This window comes from Artibeus jamaicensis, unplaced genomic scaffold, assembly GCF_021234435.1.
Source record: "Artibeus jamaicensis isolate MK-2021 breed Jamaican fruit bat unplaced genomic scaffold, CSHL_Jam_final contig_797, whole genome shotgun sequence".
NCBI classification, from domain to species: domain Eukaryota; kingdom Metazoa; phylum Chordata; class Mammalia; order Chiroptera; family Phyllostomidae; genus Artibeus; species Artibeus jamaicensis.
The window spans coordinates 29,098,909-29,117,773 of NW_026521977.1; the positions used below are offsets into that span (position 1 = coordinate 29,098,909).

General features: G+C 46.7%; 1 protein-coding gene across 23 annotated transcripts in view; it reads right to left on the bottom strand.

The window, feature by feature from the left end:
• Window positions 1–18,865, bottom strand: part of CELF1 (CUGBP Elav-like family member 1) — a 78,169-nt gene that overhangs the window by 2,002 nt on the left and 57,302 nt on the right. For 10 of the 23 annotated variants that reach the window (XM_037166243.2, XM_053672953.1, XM_053672952.1 and 7 more), the window contains 6 exons: window positions 17,262–17,337; window positions 15,824–15,952; window positions 15,371–15,484; window positions 14,621–14,806; window positions 12,810–12,953; window positions 5,733–12,126 (listed from right to left, as the gene is read on the bottom strand). In XM_037166243.2, coding sequence (XP_037022138.1) covers window positions 11,999–12,126; window positions 12,810–12,953; window positions 14,621–14,806; window positions 15,371–15,484; window positions 15,824–15,952; window positions 17,262–17,337 — 777 coding nt within the window. In that variant the 3' untranslated portion in view covers window positions 5,733–11,998. Of the gene's footprint in view, window positions 1–5,732; window positions 12,127–12,809; window positions 12,954–14,620; window positions 14,807–15,370; window positions 15,485–15,823; window positions 15,953–17,261; window positions 17,338–18,865 lie in introns of those variants that run through there. The other 13 variants (XM_037166239.2, XM_037166235.2, XM_037166229.2 and 10 more) reach the window with 6 other exon arrangements.

The window sequence follows — 18,865 nt, forward strand, 5'->3', positions numbered from 1 at the left end:
AAAGAGGATCTTAAACATCAGCTTTCCCCACTTCTATAACTACGTTGTTTTCCATTAAAAAACCCTGAAACCCTCAAACGACTCATTAAAAAGGTCACGGTGTCCTGAAAGACTTGGTGCTGGAGGGCCACAGGCAGCTCGGCTCCCTTGCCCCCCCCCCCCCCCCCGGGCAGCAGAGGGCCTGCTCACCCCCACCTCCCAGAGGACCCACCCTGGTGATCTGCCTCAGAAGCTGTGGCAGCAGGATCCCTGTCACATGGCTCTAAGGGACCTGGCTATCATTGATCTCACGGCCACTGAGGGCCTGTGAAGAACTGGGGTACGAACTGGGAGCTAGCAGTCTGTAAATGAGGTCCAAAAATAAGTTACTCCCCCTTTTCCTGAAGTGGGTGGCATTTTTTCAAAAAACTCCAATGTAGTGTATATGTGTTGTGGGGCCAGAAGCACCTTATTTGGGAAGCTTACAAACATAACTGGGTTTTTTTTTGGTATTTGTTCACTTACTCACTCACTATGTCTGGAATATTGATCTGTGAGCCCTGGGGCCCTGGTGAGGACTAAGGCACTCCCGGAGCTCCATTGCAGAAGTGGGATTTTCCCCAGGGCACCTCGGCTGCACTTCCAGACACTCCCTAAGGATTTTGCTCTGCAGGCACTTCAGCCAGGCGGATCCAGGTTAAAACCTGGCTTTGCTACTTAGAGCTGCAGCTTCTCTGTGCCTCAGTCTCTACTGCCCTGTGCTGTCAGTTGCTGGACCAGTACAGTGACCATGACTCATAAATGAAGCCAGTTTGTATTCTTACAGCCAAGCACCTGTCTGGAACAGCCCTGACCCTGTCACTGACTGCGATGATGGGCATGTTCTATGTCCAATATGGAAGCCATTATGCACATGCGGCTTCACAGTGAGTGGAGGAGTGATACTCAATAGCTGCGGTGGCCAGGGGGTCACTGTAGTGGACAATACAGGCAGGCCTAGAAGATGGCCAGATCTGGGCGTGGCAGATGATGGAGCAGGAGCTGGGAGAAGTGGAAGGGGCAGGCTGGCTGCAGAATCGTGGCTGGGATGGCAGGAGCAAGTGGAACACGGGCCAATGCGGGGCAGTTTTCAAGGAGGGAAGGGAAAGAACAGGCCGCAGGAGGTGGGCTCCGGGAGAGCCAGCCACAAAGGCATGTATTGTACGGCTGAGTTGACGTGACACGCCCGGAACAGGCAAATCTTTAGAGCAGAAAGATGAGTGGTTGCCAGGGGCTGGGAATGGGGGTGACTGCTAATGAGGATGAGGTTTCTTCGGGGGCGATGAATTAGGCTGTGGGGATGCTGCATGCTGCTGCAAACCGATGCCCGTGTGCTCTAGCAGGCAAACTGCAGTGTGCAAATCTCCATCAGGAGGCTGACTCGGGCTTCAGGTCGCTTTCCCGTTGCAAGGTTGGCTGTGATTTAAGAACCAACAGCCCTCCTACGGCTGGAGCCTTTCTTTACCAGTGAAGAGAAAGTCAACACATACAAAAGAAACCGAATCCCAGCCAGTGGGGGTTGAAAGGACTCCTGAGAAAGAAAGTGCTTCAAAAACAGAAAAGGTGCAAAAACAAAAAGAAAAGCCCTCCACCCTCTTTCCCCGGCGGGCTGTTACGCAATGTTAGTTTGACTTTCCCAGAGGTGAAGGACAACCTGGTCTTTCATTTCCTTCCCCATGGCTTTTCTTCATCAGGGGCTGAGATGCTCAGGTGGGCACAGCACGTACAGAACCTGGGAGAGTCAGGGATGCTGTGCGCTGACCGAGAAAGCTGGTGCAGGTGCGGACGCTTTCTCCTCGTTAAGCCAGGAACCAGGAGTGGGGGCAGGAGGGCGGGGAGGTACTGAGTCTACTCAAAAGTAGTGACTGTGAGGTTCTATAAACTTCTTAAAAATTGACTTTTGGAAAGGAAGAGAGAGAGGGGGAAAAGGAGGTGGGAAAGGGAGACAGTCAGACAGACAGACAGACAGACAGACAGACAGACAGACACACACACACACACACACGCGCGCGCTTTGTTGTTTCACTTATTTCTGCATTCACTGGTTGATTCTTGTATGTGCCCTGCCTAGAGACTGAACCCGAAACCTTGGCGTACTAGGATGATGCTCTAACCAACTGAGCTACCTGGCCAGCACCGGAATGTTGGTTTTTAAAAGGAATATAGTTTAAGACACAGCCATATGATACACAAGTCTAAATTTTAAAAACTTAAAGTCATTTTGGCACATCCCTTTTTGTAAATTCTACAGAAAAACAACCACTTCTAAGTATCATGTTAAATGGGAAGACATTCAAGTTGTACTTAACATTCTATTTTCATACCACGTTCTAGCTCAAGAATTCTAAGGCAGAAACATAGAGATCTTGATCACCTTGATCTTGAGTCATAGAAAAATCGTCACTAGCATGGGGATGTGGTAACAGCCCAGTGCACACCGCCAATAACACTGTAATAACTTTCGTACAGTGACCGCAGGTAAGCAGACTTACTGGGGTCACTTAATAACGTACTTAATATCGAATCACTATGTTGTACGCCTGAAACTAGTAAAGGTCAATTATACTTCAACTTTTTTTTTTTTTTTCAAAGAGGGTGAGGGATAAAGAAAACTATTGACATGAGAGAGAAACATCGCTCAGTTGCCTCTTGTATGCACAGTGACTGGGGACCAAACCCACAACCCAGGCACGTATCCTGACCAGGAATTGAACCAGAGACCTTTCGTTTTGTGGGATGACGCCCAACTGAACTACACCAGCCACGGCCAACTGCATTTCCATTAAAGGAGAGTCTGTGCTAGGAGGAGAGAGAACTTCAGGTTCAACCACCGTTTCATTACAGAGGAAATGGCTCTGAGAAGGGAGTCCACAGCTTCTTCATTCTGACCCAACTTCTCAAAGTGTGAACGCAGCCCTACAATGGCGTGAAATGGGTACTTTATATACATACACACACATATACGCACATATATACACATACCTATACATATATACACACATATACATATACATACATATACGGTAGTGTAGCTTAATGTGTATTTTGAAGTCATATGCGGAAATTTCACAAATTCTAATGATCAGATGAACTGAAGTTAAAAAAGTGCGCGGCAAGTTGCTTTAAAACATTTGGTGGTGAGAACTGCAGACTGATGCAGCCACTGGGAAAGAAAGCAGTGTGCAGATACCCCAAAAAATTAAAAATGGATCTGCCTCTGACACAGAGATCCCAGTTCTGGGAATACACCCGAAGGAACCCAAAACACATCCAAAAGAACATAAGCAGCCCTATGTTCATTGCAGCATTGTTTACAATCGCCAAGATATGGAGGCAGCCCAGGAGTCCATCAGTAGATGAGTGGATACAACTATGGGACAGTCACCCAGTGGAATACTTACTCAGCTGTAAAAAAAAGTTTTACCCTTTGCAACAGCATGGATGGACCCAAAGAACATTATGCTAAGTGAAATAAACCAGTGAGAGGAAAACAAATACCATATGATTTCACTCGTATGTGGAATCTAATGAACACACTGAACAAACAAGCAAAGCAGAGAGATTCATAGATGGAGAGCAGACAACGGCTACTGGGGGAGGTTGGGGGGTGGAGGGACTGAGCAAAAAGGAAAAAGGACTCGTGGACATGGACACAGTGTGGTGATTGTGGGGGGCCGGTAATAAGAGGACTAAGTGGTGATAAAAACACAAAATTATTAAATAAAAAAAGAACTATCTGTGCATCACCATCAGTTTTCTACAGCTTAAGAGGTGTAAAAAGAGCTCCCCATGAAAAATGCCAGTTTTCCAGTGCGGCACAAATTCTTCCCTATAATGCATACATTAACCAAAGTGGTATCTACATGTCCCCGTTTGTTTTCCTTCTGGGGATATTCAGAAGCAACAGCACCTTAACCGAATGTACTGAATGACACCCACCTGTGTGGAAACAGAGACATTTCAACTTTGGAAAAAGCAGAATTAGGTGGTGATGGCTGCATGACGTGCTGAGTGGCCCTGAATCCCACTTAAAATGGCTCACGCAGAAAACTTTATACGTGTATCTTACCACGATAAAAAAGGCTAAAATGAACATTAGCAAATAGTTTCGGTGGTGCCAAGTCCAGGAGAGAATCGTACGGCAGGAGTGACATCCCAGTCCTCTCGGGAACTGGGGTACCCCAGGCGCACCGAGTCACTGCAGAAACCCCTGAACACCAAGACGGCCGCTCTAAGGAGGGCAGAGCTGCGACGATTCACCACCCAAAGGAGCCACAGAGCCGCAGGGTCCCCCGAGTTCCTTTCACAACAGCCCAGAGGACAGCATGCACAATCACATGCAGCGAGGGTGCACAGGTTAACTAGAGCCCATCTACTCACTGGCTTTTACTGAGTTGTGTCTCTTCAGTAGTGGTTACGAGAAAAGGCCTGGGAGCCTGCCTGGTTTCATTCTCAGTGCATGCTGCTGCCACTCTGAAGACTTCACGCAGCTCAGCCATCAGAGAGTCTGAAGTTTATTCAGAGCTCAAAGGATCAGGATTGAAGTGTTTGAAGCAGGTCTCAGTAAAGGATCTTTGGGGAGGGGGCAGGGGGGAAGACAAGCATAAAACGTGTACTAAGTGTTCTTTCCCACAGCACTGGGACTGCAGTCAACGAACAGCAGCAGCTAGGATGGTCACTGCCCATTAATAGGAAGTTCTGATGTTTAGTTAAATACATGTATTTATAGCCCTCCACCCAAAGTTGCTTACTGACTTTAGAGAGGAAGGGGGAGGGGGAGAAACACTGATGTGAGAGAGAATATCCATCAATTGCCTCCCATACGTGCCCTGACTGGGGATCAAACCTGCAACCTCCTTGGTGCACGGATGATGTTCCAATCAACTGAGCCTTCCGGCCAGGGCTAGCAACACGTTTTTAACCATTACAAATGACAAAACAATATTCCCAAGTTTACTGGTGTTCAGAACTCCAATGTACTGCCCCAGACACTGCCCTCTGCCAGAGGGCCCATGGTGAGACGGGCCTGGGGCCTGGCCTACCCACAGGCCATCTGCTGGTGGCATTTCTCTAGCCAGGAACCAGCTGCACAAGGACTGGCCTCCCAGAGGAGGGCCCAAAACTCCTGGTCCTGCGGCAGCACCTGTCATTCAGAGGACCGAGAAGGCCCTGATGTAGGGCCTCCCTTGGAGAGGAATCTAGAATTAATGATTAACAGAAAAGCCCAGGAACCTTAGAAACGCCCTGCTGTGACTTGTTCTGAGGGCAGAGTGAGGGGGAAGAAGCAGCCCCACTTGGGCTGTGGCGGTAAAGGCCCAGAGAGGAAGAAGGCCACGCTCTGGACTCCACACTGGCCGGCAGCCTCCCCCTGCACAGGAACTCCACCTCCCAGGGAGAGACTTGCACTCACAGGTTTGGGCCCATTGTGCAGTGTGGCATGGGGAGAAAAAGCAGCATGAAAATTAAGACCAAAAAAGTTGTGAGGTGCCTCTGTATTAGCAGGGTTACTGCAAAAGAACAGGTGATGGAGGAGAAGGCAGCTTTCTGGGAGACACTTTCTTCTTCCAGGAGGCTTTGGCAGGTTCAGGGGCAAACCGACGGCTGTACCAAAGTGAAACCAGGGGACCCGCCCTTCTCTGGGAAGGCCGCCCATGCCACAGGCCCCCAAACCCACCGCCCACTCCAACAATCAACAACTCTGAAGACAACACCAGTTCTTCTCAAACAGTTTAATAGCAAATAAACAAAGGAAGGTACCACACTTGGCAGATACAAAATGACTTTTTGTCCGTGTGTCTGTGCAATTAAAACAGATTTAGGTTCCCCATTGGGACAAAAGGAAAAACACACAAAAAAAGGAAGGCGATTCTTTTTTTAAACACATACTCCCTCGCTCCAAACTTGTAACATTTTTTTTCCTTTTTTAATCCACTACACAAACTCTGTGATCAGGTCAGAAAAGCAACAAGGGCTCTTCTTTTTTTTTTAACCCATTAAAGTAAAATCCATAATTTTCTACATAGTACAACACAAGTTCACACAAAAAGACATTTTTTTTTTTTTTGCAAATCAAAACAGGAAAGAAAGGAAAAGCTCAAACAAGGTAAAGGAAAAGCATTTCTACGGCTGAATCGCGACTTTGAGCTGATTGAATCCCGTTGTTGCTGCAGAACAGACTGTGCGTTTGGTCATAGTGGCAATTTTTTCTCTTCACATTGTGAAATCACTTTACATTGTTTTCTAGTAGAAAAGGCAAAAAACTGTACAAAACCCCTAGTGTTAAATACAACGTTTGTACCAATAAAAAACTCACACAGGTTTGTCTCCAAAATGTAAAGTTTCTTTTTTTTTTCTTTTTAAATTATTCACAAAAAGCAGCTGGAAATCAGAAAGGCAGCTGCCGCTCCAGGGTCTCAAATCCATTAAAACCACCACAGAACAATTAAAACAATCAGAGAGAGAAAAGGAAAAGGAAACAACGTCCAACGTTTGGCATTTGGTTTTATCCACAGGTTTTCCCAGAGCTCCTCTTGGAATTGAAAGCAAAATATATTGGCAAACATGGATTTTGACACACAGGAAGGGGGGCCTCAGCGCCTTCGCCAACAGAGGCAGCTCTGTGCAGTCAGACTGTGGGGTGCAGGGCAGTCTTGCTCAGGCTGGGGTTCCTGGCCTCTTTCCATCCAACTGCCCCTTCCAGGAAATTAAGGAGTCTACCATACACTGGGCCTTCATTTGCCTGCCCTTTCCTTCCAGTAAGAGTGGTCCAAGCATAATACTAGGCAACCTGCTGGGTCCCAGACCAGAAGTTCTGCTGGGATCCCTTCCTTCATCAACCCCAGCATGGACGATGCTAACAGTGCTCCTACCTTCCCCACCCCCATCCCTGGGCCCTTGGCTACCCCTCCCTCTTCGCCCTTTCCCTGGACAATCCTGCTTCCCAGCTTCTCCGCCCACTAGCAGCCTAAGCTCTCTGGCTGAGATCTCTCACAATCTCTTCCCTCTGCAACCTCTTACTGCCACAGACCCATCCCGTGACCTCTCACCTCCTCTAGGCTTCTCCCTCACCGTTCACATTCTTACTCAGGCCCTTAGACCCTGGGGGTGGATGGTGCCACATGAAAGGAGGGCAAGTTCCCTTCAGGGAACGGAGGAACTGGCTTGCCTGGCACCCAGGGACAGTAGCTATTTGGCTCCTCACCCAGTTTTAAAAAACAAATCCCTGCCCTTACCCATCCCACTAGCTAAGCAAGAGCAGAGCTGCGGTGAAGAGCCAGTGTGGGGCAGCTGGTGGCCAGGGCTGTAAACAGTGTGAAGACTGTAGTATTGTGCTTGTCACCTAGGAAAACGCTAGCAGGTATGTTGCCACTTAGTGCACAGACGGCCTCCTCCGACGGTGAAGAGCACCCTCCTTCCTTGGGACCGAAGGATACTCACGACCCTTAACACGCTAAGCCTCTTGCCCACCCGCAGCCACCTTCTGGCTTCTACCTCTGTTCCTCATGCCTCTCCTGGTGCCCTCCCAGCCCATCTCCGACAGGGCAGCGGCCTCCTGGAGGCCCTGCCAAGGCCTCAGGCCACGCAAGGTGACAGTCTAAGTGCACAGGCAAACGGCTCTAAGGGCAACAGAGGAGAACGTCGCCACTTCAAAATAAACAATACAATCTTGAAAAAATAACCCCACAACAATTTAAAACAGCTTCTTTGAAACCTTTTTAAATCGGTCAGTTTTTGCACAAACTATAGAAAACAGAGAGGTGAAGGTGATATATAAGAAGGTGTGAAGAAACAGCAGGAAACATGCAAAACTTGTTTTTTCTGGGCATAATCTTACTAGGAAAGGAAAAAAATCCAAACAAAAGCACAAAAACAATACAAAAACAAAACAAAAAATCGAAGCATCACATTTTGCTGTGGAGACTGTAGGAACAAGCATGGAGGGAACGGCCGAGGGATCTGCAGGCCCCTGCAGGGTGGCTGCAGGGAAGACCCTCCAAAGGAAAAGGGCTGGCTGGGGCCCGAACTGCAGCTGCTGTCAAAAAGGAAAGGGGGCTTGGGTGTTCTCTGCAGTTGAGAGCTCAGAAAAACAAAAATAACACATGCGGTCTCCTCAAGCCCCACAAACTGTATCAGCAAAATGTGCTCAGGAGCCTCAAAGGTTTCAGTGACATCTTTTATTTCATTGTTTACTTCAAAGTTGTCTTTAAAACTAAGCACACAGAAACAAAGCCTAGAAACGGACTGGCTGTGTGTTCACAGAAATACAAACACCACGCGGTATGTGCTAGTAGGGCTGCTCTGAAGACAATTACAAAGAATTGGAATCACAAAATCAAGTGGTTATCTTATGAAGTTCTAGAAAAATAGATTTTTTTATATTCAAATGCAAGTTTAAATATTTCCCCTTCAGCAGTCGTTCTAGCAAAACCAATTTGGCAGCACAAAAGAAAAAAAAAGGAAAGAAAAAAGAAAAAACAAAGAAAGAAACAAACATAATAAAAATACACATCAGCATCAAAGATCAACACAAGGTCAAAGGTGAGAGTTCAAGCATCAGAGAAGCTGAAGAGACAGGGATTTGGACGATGTACTTGACGCCACATCGACATGCTTTAGGCACAACGATGAACAAACGGCAGGAATCTAGAAAAAAAACAAACCAGAAAGAGGGAGACCCACTGAGTTACACAGAGCAATACATCCAAACAAAGAGAGAGAGAACAGGAACACTCACTGTGTACAGCCCTGAAATGAGGAGGCGGGCGGGGCAGGGCTGGGTAATGACAGGGGACTTTTGCACATGCTAACAATGGACACAGGGAAAAGTCAAAAAGGACATGGAGGACACCAAGAAAACATCCAACTGCCAGAGACAGAAGGGAAACTAAGGCTTGGATTTCCCCTGAAGTGTTCAAACCCATCTATCTAAGAGGCCTCTGGGGGAGCAGAGCCTCCGCCTCTCCAACTCCCTGTTGAACACCCAGGAAGGAAGGAGAAGCATGGTGTGAGAACTCTTGAGGGGAGAGGGCCAGGACTTCTCCTCAATCCTGTGGGGATGGCCCTTTGTTCCCAGAAATCCAAGCTCTTAGCTTCCACGCAGGCCCTGGCCACTCATGTGGGACCCAGGAGACAGTGTCTAGCTGCATTCAAGGCAAACCAATTTCATGATGAAACCCAAGTAAGAAACAAACAAAAAAAAAAACTACAGGAGAAAACACATTTATGAAAATGAAACCCCCACACAACAGTAAAAGGTTGCTTAAGACTTGACTGCGAGTCTCCACTGTCCAAAATGAACACTCTCACACCGTGAGGCCCATAGGGGAGCAGCGCCTTCACAAACCCTCTTTGGCCTGGGGAGAAAACTGTGCTCAAGGGCAGTGCTGCCGCGCTACTCACTGGGCAGGGGCAGAGAACAGACAGAAGCGCCCATCTCATCAGGGGGCTGCTGTGGCAGCCCAGGGCCCTGCTGGGGCAAATGATCCTTTTGGAAAAGAGAACCCACAAGCAGGAGTGAATCCTCAGGGCCTGGTATCAAAGGCAGGTTGATCACACCTTTGCCTTTCAAGTCATTTGGAAAGGGGTTTCTGAAGGTCCCAGAGCCCAGGACAAGTCTGTGGACAATAATGGTGAACTGGGGAAGGAGGGAGGGAAGGGGAAAGTGGGAACAGAGTGGAGTTCTGGGATTTGGAAAACCCCACGATGGCCAAGGAGGAAGACATAACAGAAGGTTAGCGATCACAGCACCACAGCGCCCTGGAGAGCACAGCTCTCTCCTCCGCCAATTCACAGCATTAATTCCTCCCCCTCTGGCAGATTGGCTGGGCTGCAAACAGGCCACAGAAAGTCAGTAGTTTCAATCATACACAGCACCCTGTGTGTATAACAATCACATTCTGGATTCTACAAAATCCTGGCCTTTTCCAGAGATATAATTTAGGTAATAAATATTCTCCACCCCGGAGCTGTATAAAACTTCTATAAAAATAGAAACGACATTCTTGATTCCAGCTGGTTGGGATTCAGAACAGCGCCTCCCCAACCTAGCATTTTTTTCTTTTTTTTTGGTTTTCTTTTTTCTTTTTTATTTTTATTTTTTGCATTTATTTAAAAAATCCCATCATGACCCTGGAAGCCTTTGGAACAGTTTTATCCTTGAAACACAGGACACATTTCACCCAGTGTGCAGAATTCAAGTTTACGTGGTTCAGCTTAAGTATGTTTCATGTTCCTTAGAGGACAACAGACCCAAGTTATTACTATGAGAAGAGAACAGCTGTCCCAGCTTCAATGGGATAATCCAACACCACTACCTGTACAACAGCAAGATGGTCAATCCCTGTCTGCGACCCAAACGGACAGCAGGACAAGGAGAGAGTCCCCATCTGACTCACTAGCAAACCAACCCCTTTCATCTCGTCTCTGCTGTTAGGGGTCAGGACTGATGTGCGTGAAATTTAAGATCCTGGGCACCCAGTCGCTGGCCTCGGCGCTAAGAGCTGTATTGTAACAGGGCTGCCTGTGCCAAAGTGCACATTCCCAACAGCATGTCCTTCCTGGCTTTCTACGCCCACAGCATTTCTTAGAGCAGAGGCAGAGCCCAGAGGCTAGGGGGCGGGGGACAGCCACAAGCAAGAGCTGGAGTGAGACCCGTGGGAGGCAGCGGGGAGCTAACTGTAAGCACGTGGACAAAAACGAACAAGGTAATACTGAGGTAAATGAACACTAAATTCATATGGAGGCTGTAAACATCCTATAGTCTCCTTTGTCCCCAAGAGCAGAAGACAGTGCGGGAGCGGTCAGAAGAAAAGCCTGCCTTGGTGAAAAGACTACGCCCGGGACACCTCGACAAGGAGGTGAGCATGGACTTCTCCATCGTCTTAAGTACTAAGTGCTGGCTGGCCGGCCTCTGGCGAATGCAGCACTCTGGCCTGAAGGGACCTTCTGAGGCAGGCACAAGTAGAAGCAGGCTCCTCTCCGGCAAGTGGATGGCTTTTGATCACTCTGCTCAGGAGAGCCCCCTCCAGCCAGGCACTAGAAGCCCCTCTTGGTTCTGCCCTCATGATAAAGTGGTGGTTTGGGGTGAAATGACACTCCTCGCTGTGGTCAACTACCAGGAAGGAAACCAGGGTATCTTCCCTGGAGGCCTTCTCTAAAGGACCTGTAAGAAATGGGCCATGGTCGAATCTGGTGTTGAAATAAACTAAAAGTGGCCACTCTGACTGGCTGGTTCTTCCTAGGAGTCACTAGCCAGGTAGGGCTAAATCAAAACCAGTGGCCAGTAATCGGTGATGTCTCCCTGCTTTTTTGCATATGTCAGGCTAATTTAACAGGGGTTTTATTTCCAGAGAACTGTTAGCCCTTTCTTGGGAAAGAGGGACAGAAGTCCTGGACAAGAGTCAGAAAAACTGGTAGCAAGAACTCAGTACTTCCAGGTAGGGCAGCTAGGAAGTTTCCTCATGTCAAGTGCCTCTCACTTCCCTCTGACACCACCCCCACCAGCCCCACCCACCAGGGCTCTGGGACATTAGTTCTCATTTCATCCACTCTTGCAACTTGGGGAGATTCTGGGGGTCAGTTTTTGGTTTCACTCGGTCCTCTCTCTTAGGGTAGTTTTGGGCAAGTCCTGATCTTCTTTAATGTTTCTCCATTCCCCTTCCTCCCCCAGGGCGGTGTGATGTTGGTCCTTCTCAACACACACTGGTTACAAACACAGCAAACTTTAAATAAAGAAAAAACTCAGAATATGGCACCTAAACTCCAAAGTAAAACACTGGAAACCAAAGCACAAACTCGTCCTCTGTACGAAGCGAAACTCCCACAGAAGGCAGTAGCCGCGTCTTCAGGGCAAGCTGTGCCTGCGAGAGTGGCAGGGATCAGGGTCCGGGGCTGCCAACACACAGCCTAGGGCTTCGCCTCACCAAGGTGCTCCTCCCCAACTTACCAGAGACCCTCTCACTCCAGTCTGAGGGGAGCACGCTCAGTAGGGCTTGCTGTCATTCTTCGAACGTTTGAGCTGCACTTTGAGCCGCTTCATGCCAATCTGAAAGCCGTTCATGGACTGGATGGCAGCTTGAGCCGAAACAGGATTGTCGTAACTTACAAAACCTGTGTGTTCAAGCAGAAACCTAGGTGAGGGGCATAACGAGGCAAGGAGATTCTCAGTCCTCCTTATGCAAGAAATACCTTATGAGCTTAGCTTCAAATCCCAATTTTCCTCAGCAGTGACAAGAAAATCTGTATATTGTTATCAAATAAAATAAATCCCTAACTGTATCATCTGACACTGACGCGGTACTTTTAGTATCCTGGCCAAGCCATTTTCCACACATCATCTTACCCTCTGGAGAGACAGTGCGGGCAGAACTCACGGTGCCCATTACAGAAGTGAAAAAACCTGAGGCTAACTCTGGCTGGAGCGGCTCAGTGGACTGAGCACCAGCCTGCAAACCAAAAGATCACCAGTTCTGATTCCCAGTCAGGGCACAGGCCTGGGCTGCGGGCCAGTTTCCTAGTTGGGGGCATGAGAGAGGCAACCAACTGATGTTTCTCTTGCACACTGATCTTTCTCTCCCTCTTTCTCCCTCCCTTCCCCTCTCTCTAAAAATAAATAAAGTCTTAAAAGAAAACTGAGGCTCAGAAAGAGGTTATGCAAATCTGCACAAGGATGAGTTAAACAACAACTCCATCTCCACCCCAAGTTTCTGCTATCAGCCCCTTCCCTTTCTTTTTCTGTGATAAAATAATCATCCCCCTACCCAACACACACACCAGGAGAGAAGCCAACATACCAAAACACTTGCTCAGGTTTGTCTGCTTGTCTATAAAAACCTTGGCAGACACGACATTCCCAAAGGGCATAAACATCTGCAGCAGGTCCTGATCTCCAAACTCCTGGGGCAGGTGGTAGATGAACAGGTTGGCTCCCTCTGGACCTTCAAGACACCCATTGATTGAAAAGGTATCAGTGTGACACAAACTTATCCTCCTGCATCGTCTCTCATTTCCCCCTGGAGTTCCAAGTGTTAGCACCCCAAAAGAATCTCCAACTACGAAACAGGGAACTGAAGGGCAATCACTGAAACAGATCCCTTCCCCCACATTTGGCCATGCTCCATGTCTCACTGAGGGACAGCAGAATCTGACCCTGTGGAGGAAGGTATAGCTACACAATGAAGTAGAGAAACCTGCATGTGCAGCATAAAACCAGAGACCAGACACTTGTAGGAAAACAGAAAAGGAGGTAGAAAGAACTTATAAGCAAAACAGGTTTCAAAATTATGTCTAGAAATTACAGGGACAGCAAATGGATTGGTAATTGCTAGAGGCAGAAAGTGGGGGCAAGGAAATGACTACAAAGGGACATGAGGAAATTTCTGGGGGTGACAGAAATGTTCTGTATTTGAGATGGTACTTAGATGACTATAGGCCTCCATCAGAGCTCACAGAGTTATATTCCAAAAAAAGTGACTTTATGTCAATTGTACCTCACTGAAAAGAAATTACCTTTTAAACTATGATTAACACTGAGCTCAAAAATAGCATATGTTTTCCTCCTCCAACTACTCAACGATTTTCTAACCAAGAAGAGTTTCATTATAATCACAGTGCAGCCATTCTCCAGCCACCCCGGCCTCCCCGATGCCATCAAACATGCTGAGGAACACTGCTACCTCAGGGCATTTGCACTTGCTGTTCCTCTGTCCCCCCTTACTCATCTTCCTCTGCCTAACTGGCAACTTAGAGACACCATCTTCAACCACCTGCTATAAAATGACGTGTCTGCAGCACTCCCTGCCCCCCTTTCTTGTTCATCATGTTTCCATGCACCATCTGGAACACACCTCATGCTTTTCCTAGTTTATTGTCTGTCTCCACAGTGCCACCAGTTCTCCTACTACCACATCCTAAAGCACAAAAGCACCTGATTCAGAGCAGGTAAGACTGTATTTAAACCAGGACTCCTTGCTGCTAAGGCAAGAGAAGACACTTGTGTTTTCCCTACATTAGTACTTAAACCTTGCCAGCTCCTGGTTATAAAAGAAAGCCCAGTCAAATATAAGCAGAGAGGTACAGCAGGACTTTCTATTCATACAAACTACCTCAGGCCTCTTTCTGCCTAGATAGCCTCTCCTAAATTTAATGCCGTTTATATCAAAACACATACTTCTGCATCAACCCACAGGCCACAGCTCTTTCTGTCCCATCAGCCTTCATTCTGTCCTCAATTAGTAAAAGCATAGATCAGAAAAAGAGGAAAATGCCAAGATATATCTAAAAGGGACACCCACACTGAAGATCTCCTCTGACAGATTTATAACTCATAGAAAAGACTTCCTAATAAAAACAGATAATTTCTTCACCTAAAAATGGCAGCCCCATTCCAGAAGGGCATTCAGAGGTTATCTCTGATCTGAGCCACATCCAGAAAACAAAAGCGGATCACACTTAAAGAGTTTCTCAGTCTATCTTTTGACACCATCCAAGAAAAGTGGTGGTCTGACCACCTGAATGGTTCTCTCGGCCTTTGCACTGCCTTTCAGTTCTGCAGACAGAGAAACCATGCCTGTCCCCAACTCTAGGCTCGCTTTGTACTACTCACCTTCCTTCTGGCTGCCAGCAGCACCGATGCTCTGCTGTGTCAACAGGTTCTGGTTGTATAGAGTGGGCAGTGCCGCCGCGGCGTACTGCTGGATCCCCGAGTAGGCCTGCGTGAGGGCCTCCATGGTGCTCCCAGTGCCATTGGAAAGGCCACTGCTGCCCAGACCACCATTTAAAGCAGCCATCCCTTGGGTGGGGGAGAGAACAGGATTAATAGGATTGAAAACACTCAATTGATAAGAAGAAAAAAAAAAAACAAAACTACAAAGCCCTCCCTTTTATCTTGCTCTTATTATCACCCTGACGAGAAATAGCCATCTGAGTGGTCAGACTTTAGGACACTCACCGAGCCTTGTTGCTAATGGAGGTATTACCTTCTTTTCATCCATGCAAGAAGGGATACCACTCACACATGATTTGCCCCATTTTCTCTTTGAACATTGTACAAAATTCTTTTGAACACTGAGCAATGTGCTCAGTATATGACCTGTGTTCTCATTTAACTTAATAACCCTCAAAGTATTCTATTCCCACCTCATAGATAAGAAGATGACCTTGGAAAGGTGGTCAAAAAGTTATGGCCAGTGAAGGGACAGAGGTGGTATTTAACTCAGGTCTGACTCAAAATCACATGATTATTGTTAAGTTCACTGGGCCACTCCATCATTCTAACAGTGTCCTTACCAGAGTTGTTTATAGTGTGCCACCTATATAAAGAAAGGCCGAATGACATCCAGGGGCTGCCTCTCACCTGCCAGAGAGCTGACGTTGAGGCCTGCCGTGGCTCCAGCTAATGTCTGCAAGGCTCCAAGGGAGGCGATGGGGTTGACAGAGCTGCTGCTGCTGGAGCTCGGTGAGGACCCTGCTACCAGAAATCCCCGAGTTAAACTCAAGCCAACACTTGCCTTCTCATGTCAATAAGAACCAAAGCCCAAGAGTGATACTACTTAAATATTCTCTTAGTAAGAAGGTTTTCAACTACTAATTTTGATAACTGTTCCTGCTGAACATCAAGTCAAATGATGGTTATAAGAAATTAAAAATTGTGAGATTTTTAAGTCAGAAGATGGCACATAAAAATCTGTTGCTCATGATCTGTCTCCTTTGGAAATGGGTGTTACCTAACTCTCCAGAATGACATACCCCTCAATCTTGGGATTCTGCCCAAGGCACACAGGGGCCCTATGGCCCATCCCACGCTTACCTGAACTGGTGAGTACGCTGAGGGGACTGCTGGATGTAGTGAGAGCATTGGTACCACTTGGTGTGTTCTGAGCAGCACTAGCTGCAGCAGCCAGGGCAGCCAAATTCTGTAACTGCATTGCATTCAGCCCTGCAACATCCAAAGCAAGGGATCAGTGAGCAGATACGGGTGCCTTCCATCCACTCCAGCAATGACAGCACACATTGGGAGAAGGCTAGCTCCCGAGAGGAAATGTTCTAGATAAGCCTTATAAGCAACCCTATAGGGCTCCAAAAAGATTCAGATATCACTCAACTCATCAAGAAACTTGACATACTTTCTTCGGAAGAAGTATCTAATCCAACTGCACGCCACCCCAAGTGAGCATTAATAAAGAGACAGGCAATTAGGAAATGGGGAAGGAGAGGGACGTCTGTGGTCTACCATGCAGCCTGAGGATGACAAAGCCAAAATCTGTGGCACAGAATGGGACTGCATCTGAGCCCCTCACTCAGACTTCACAGGAATGTGTCCTTTGAAATGGAGATAAGCAGAAAACGTAGCAGACCCAAAAGAGGAGGAACGACAAGAGAGAATACATGTGAGCATGGCAAGAGGAGAAATAAAGAAAAACCACCACCTGAATAGCACATTAGTCATCAGAAGAGGGGCAGAGGGATGGGGGGAAGAGTTCGTGAGAATAAAAAACTATAACACAGATTCACAATCTGGCAACTTCCTCAGTCCCTGGGACAAACAACTATTAAAATTTCTCAAATGGCAAAATGTAGCTCACCCCAGACCACCCCTTTCTCAACTGCACTTGCCTAGTTTTATTCCACTGCCAAAGGGGCAGACAGGCAGGTCTGACACTCCCCATCCCCCCCTAACTTATTCTGATAGATCTTGCCTAGGTTTGTCTGTGGAACCCCGTTTTGTTATAAACTCAAGTATGTGTCAATTAAGTTTTCCATGCATGGTAATAGCAACAAAAGGTAATTCACCTATGGCATAACATAGAGAAGACACAGAGGTAAACTAACTGCCTGGATTCTAGCAACTTCAGGGTACCATTTGCATGGAAACCTTCTTGGGCTTTTCTTCAGAGTCACTGGAAAAGTCTCTTTATTGTGTAAATAAAGAGCTGCAGCGATTTCCTTCTGATCAAAATGGCCTCAGAGAGTCTACAGGTGCTAACAGATCTTTTCTATCTTCTTCCTCAACAGACATTTAGAGGGATGGGGAGCAGAAGACAATCCCAGAACAAGCAGGCATCAATGACTAATAGAGTCACCTTCTAGAGACAAAGCAGTTGAGTCCTGGAATGTTCATCTCATGTCAGTGAAAAAATGTAGTGAAAAAATTTTTTTCTGCACAACAGTGCAAAACTCTCAGACTGTTGTTAGCTGGATCTGTTGGCCTGGCTGCTGCTGCTCCTCCGCAGCAGTGAAACACTTACCTCCCATTGGGTGGAGGCTGCTCAGGGTGTTGAGGTTCCCAGAGGAGGCAGTCTGCTGAAGGAGCTGCAAATAAAGCTAGACATTACACCAAAAAACAGAACAAGAGTGAGAGTGAGGGCTGGTTCTGCATCTGGGATAACTCTACAGCACAGCAAAGCGAGAGTGCAGAGGCCCCCAGAGAGAAGAAGGCTGAAGACAAGAACCCAAGCCAACACAACAGAAACAAGACTTATGACAGCACAGGACAATACAACACAGCTAAAGCCCTGGCCCAGAAGATAGTAATGTTCACTGAGTACTGAGCCAAGCTCAAGTGCCTGGGCAAGAGAACACAGCACAGCAGAGGACAGAAGTAGAGCAGGGAACTAAGCTCAGCTCAAGTAGCTACACAGTCAACTGCGATATGTGTCTGGTATGGATGACTGCCATTTCTATTTCCTCTCTCTCAAGTTCTCTAGTTAAGTCCATACATCTTATTTTGCAGACTGTTTCCATCTGGATACCCAATTTCTATTTCGAACAACTATTTTAAATATCAAATCTAACTGTTTCAGGGTATTTCTTGGAGTCATTATTTACCAGACAAAACAGACCCACGACTAGATCACTCTCTCCCATGCTACAGATCCATGGAGCCCATTTATCTCCTCCCCTCCAAACTGGTCTTCACTCTTGCAGATGACCAAATGACTGCTAGGCCAGTCCACATCAGTTCAGTGTACATTCTCTTTCAATGGATATCCCATAACAAATGAAGCAAAAGGACCTTTCCATGAGCTTATGGATCTCCGTGGCCTTGACCTTATTCTGTACCTCAGAAAACCACAATCTTGATCTAACCAACTTGCTGAAAACCTTGGCTCCTTTCTAATGTAATCAGTGTTCTTTATGGACAACTAGTATTCTTGTTTCTAGATTCTTTATTCAACCTGATGTCTATTACCATAAACATCTGACTTGGTTTCCCTGTCATGAATCCCTTTGGTCCACAAACTTCCAGAAACAGAATGAAAAAGAAAAAAGTACATGCAATTTTTACCAGGTTCTCAAAGAAGTCCACCACCCCACAAAGATTAAAAAACCACTGCTCTAGTCCAACAGAGATCAGGTTCAATCCACATATTCACAGAAAAAAACTTCATAACTAATGATGATGCACTGTCACTTTACATAGCCCATTAGCATCCATGTCTTCATTTTTTGTTTTCTTAAATACCTTAGGCGATGTGTTCAGTCCCAACTAGGGGACTGGGCATACTGTATTTGGCCCCTCCATTTCCTCCATAAACAAGAATGGCTCTTAGGGAGGGGATCATATCTAAGTTAAAGAAAACACAGCTCTCACCACATGCTATCACGTACTTGTTGGCAATGACAAGAAAGAGAGTGCTCCCTGAAAAGAAGCTCTAAACTCTCCAAGAAAAGTAAACGTACATCATGGAGATCATTTTCAAAGCATTATCATTTGGGCAGAAGAGATCTCTGAATTTTTAAAACTTTTAAGCAATGTTCTAGTACTAAGAAACAATCTGATCTGTTTAAATAGAACTACTGTCTATACTTTTTGACTTCAGAGAAATACTAGCTAGAATGAAGCAGGATT